General features: G+C 34.6%; 1 protein-coding gene across 1 annotated transcript; it reads right to left on the bottom strand.

Moving 5' to 3' along the window:
- Positions 1–683: 683 nt before the first annotated feature.
- On the bottom strand, positions 684–1184 carry LOC135223021 (uncharacterized). Its single transcript, XM_064261529.1, has one exon. The coding sequence runs from the start codon at positions 1182–1184 to the stop codon at positions 684–686; it is 501 nt and encodes a 166-aa protein (XP_064117599.1).
- Positions 1185–3170: the final 1986 nt, after the last annotated feature.

Here is a 3170-nt window from a genome sequence, read left to right as displayed (position 1 = left end):
TACTGGCAGCCATCCATCCCCATAAGTCATAACCCAACTGATATTCTGCCACTACGCCTTGAAGGCTCGATGTTTTCTTCAGCAATATCTGTCGACAGAAAATATTATTTCAACCGGAAGACAGTTCAATAGAGTAGTTACTTATGCTCCCACACCCCCAGCCCCACAGAAAAAGTAGAACAGTAGGCCTTCAACTTTACAAAGATATATTTTCATTTATTTCTATATGTTATAATATAGACCTACTTTATGAATTATAATCTATAAATGAAAATTATAATGTTTCCTAACAGCCTATAGGTATGAATTGAAATTATAAATCAACGCAACTGCATGAATATAATTGTGCAGTGTAATCCCCATTAAACAGTTAATTCCTGTGTGAACAGTCAAATGTATATAGTTATTGATAATTTCTCAGCTTTAGGTCTAGGATATATACAGCAATAAAGACAAAATAACAAGTTTCTTTTTCATCTTGCAGTAAACTATGTATTATTTTCACGTTATAGGCAAGTTGCATTAGCTTTTTATATACAAAATAATGCACTCAAGCATTTCCCACATATCAGTTTATGATAGGAATAAACAGGTCAATGTTAATTAAAAACAAAGAGATGTGCTTCTTTTTTATGAATAAGTAAACTAAAATTTCACTAGGCTTACATAGTTTTATTTGGACGCTAACAATGAAGCTGTCCATGCGCATCAGATGCGAAGATTTTTTCATCACAGAAAATAACTAAATCCCAGAACGAAGCATCTTCTGGAAGATATTGCAGGGCGAATCCCATCCTTGCTTCTTTATGCTGTTGCGTTAGCAATGGTTTCCTTGCCGGAATCCTGTGATGCAGGACTGCCCCATGCAACCTATTCCGCACAGTCTGCACACATATTTGCAGTCCAAGCTGCTGTTTTACAGCAACTGCTGTAATCAGGGGTTGTTCTTTGACAGCATCAACAATCATTTTGTCCTGCTCTCTTGTGGTGATTCGAGGAGTTCCACTTCTAGGTCTATTTTCTAAACTTTGACGGTCTGTGAACAATTTGATCCATCTATGTATGGTTCTCTTCGGTATGTTGAGTCTTCTTGATATTTCCCTGACAGGAACTTGCACCAAATGCAGTGCAATAATTGCCTCTCGCTGAGCAGGGGATGTCTCTTTGCCAGGCAGACGATCCATCGTGAGCGTGAAGGGCGTGAAAAAACAGGTGTTTGACCCATGGTCTTAGACCGATAAGTGACACCGTGGCAGTGACCCGCGATGCAGTTTTTTCTTCAGAACATTGGCTTTTAGCAGTGTTACCATACGCAGTTCTTCTGATTTTATTACGTTATTTATGATTTAATGGTTAGAATGCGTATTTTCCGATGTAGAATTATTTTCCTTGACTTACATAAACTACACGTCAGTACGTCACTAGCTTAGTATAAAGTATTTTTGATGAAGAAAAATAGAGGATTTCAATAAAATTCATTAGCTAAATAAGCAGGGGGGGGGATATATATTTTTAACCTAATATTTTCATTAAAAAAAAAAACATGAAAAGGCAGTCAAGAATTTTATTGCTCAGCGAAGTTGCCTGTGCTCAGAATTCCCACCGTTGCCTTCGATTCCAGCGCATATCAAGACGTCGAAAACAATAGAGTGAGGTCGCATGATTCACACTGTTAAGGTTATAATTTCTTCCATTTGATAGCATTTTTTGAGTTTCCAATGTTTTTTTTGTGTAAAATGTAACAAATAAAATCGTTCAACTACCTTCAACTTGATATTGAAATGAATGAAATAAGGACTATGTTTATGTGATACTACCAGTGATGGGTGTCTCCTATCTATTTGGTAATGTATATCTATGGTTGTGATATGCCGTTTTTTTCACTTCGTTTCGTTCACATCAATTTTGCTATAGGGAAAATAGTTTTACACAATAACATAACATAATGTTCTAAAGATATCAGTGACTGTTTTTAACGTCATTACATACGATTTCTTCCATCTTTGAAAAGAAAAATAGATAAATAAGGAATGAATCGTGCGTCAGGCAGGTGAACGAAAAATTATGAAAACTCTGCCACGAGTTTTTTTGGCCGACAGTACACGATGGTAAATTAATCAAGTTTTCCTCGTTTTTCGCCATGGTGTTGGGTTGGTAAAATTCGTCCATTTTCTTTTTTATTGCTGCTTCGATAATTTGATCTGCATACCCGTTGTTTGTCAGCAGTTGGCGAATTCGGTCGAGTTCGTTATGTATATCTTTCCATGATGAGCTGTGTTGAAGGTTCTGTTTCACATACGCACTCACGACAGACTTTTTTATATGGCGTCCGGGGCACTCCCCGCGTGCGTTCAAGCAACGCCCAGCGTTCGTTGCTTTCGTATAAACGGTCGTCCTTAAACTGTCCTTCTTGTTGTTTTACCAGGACATCAAGAAATGGCAAAGTCTTCTGCTGGCTGTGCTCTGTGGTGAAGTGAGCACTGAGTTTCTTTATATATATATATATATATATATATATATATATATATATCTATATATATATATATATATATATATATAATATATATATTTTAAACATTTTCGACAAGAGTATATTAGCAAATAACATGTATGAACATGATTAAAAGAGGTAGATCGTACTGTACAATACAAACATATTCATATACTAAGATTTCACATTTCCCCAACAGAAAAAAAATGTCCTTTTATTTCTTATCTATAGCAATGATTTCAACATGTAGATATAATCTACACATTAACAGAAGGAGAAATATATAGAACCTAATTTTAATTTCACTAATTAATGAAAAATATTTATAATGATAAGATGCACTGTATGAATGCGTATATGTATATATATATATATATATATATATATATATATATATATATATATATATATATATATATATATATATATATGTATTTGTATGTATGAGTTATGAGTTTTATCACATCACCGTGATTCATATCTCGCATTAATCTACAAATGCAAGGAATCATTATATTTTTTCATATATGTTAACCAAAAGGGGAATTTATTAGTTCATAAGAAATTCGTCGGTTCCAACAATGGAACCAAGAATTCAGGAAATGTAAAACAGTGGACGGCGATTTACCCCACAAGGCTATCACGAGAGGTAGAAGTTAATGCCGCCACATCGCTACGC

This window comes from Macrobrachium nipponense, chromosome 8 (genome assembly GCF_015104395.2).
Source record: "Macrobrachium nipponense isolate FS-2020 chromosome 8, ASM1510439v2, whole genome shotgun sequence".
Classification (NCBI taxonomy): domain Eukaryota; kingdom Metazoa; phylum Arthropoda; class Malacostraca; order Decapoda; family Palaemonidae; genus Macrobrachium; species Macrobrachium nipponense.
The sequence above is the reverse complement of the archived record's forward strand: the minus strand, read 5'-3'. Positions and strand labels throughout refer to the sequence as shown.

Coding starts and splice junctions, on each gene's coding strand:
- LOC135223021 (XM_064261529.1), bottom strand. CDS start 1,184: ATGGATCGTCTGCCTGGCAAAGAGACATCCCCTGCTCAGCGAGAGGCA.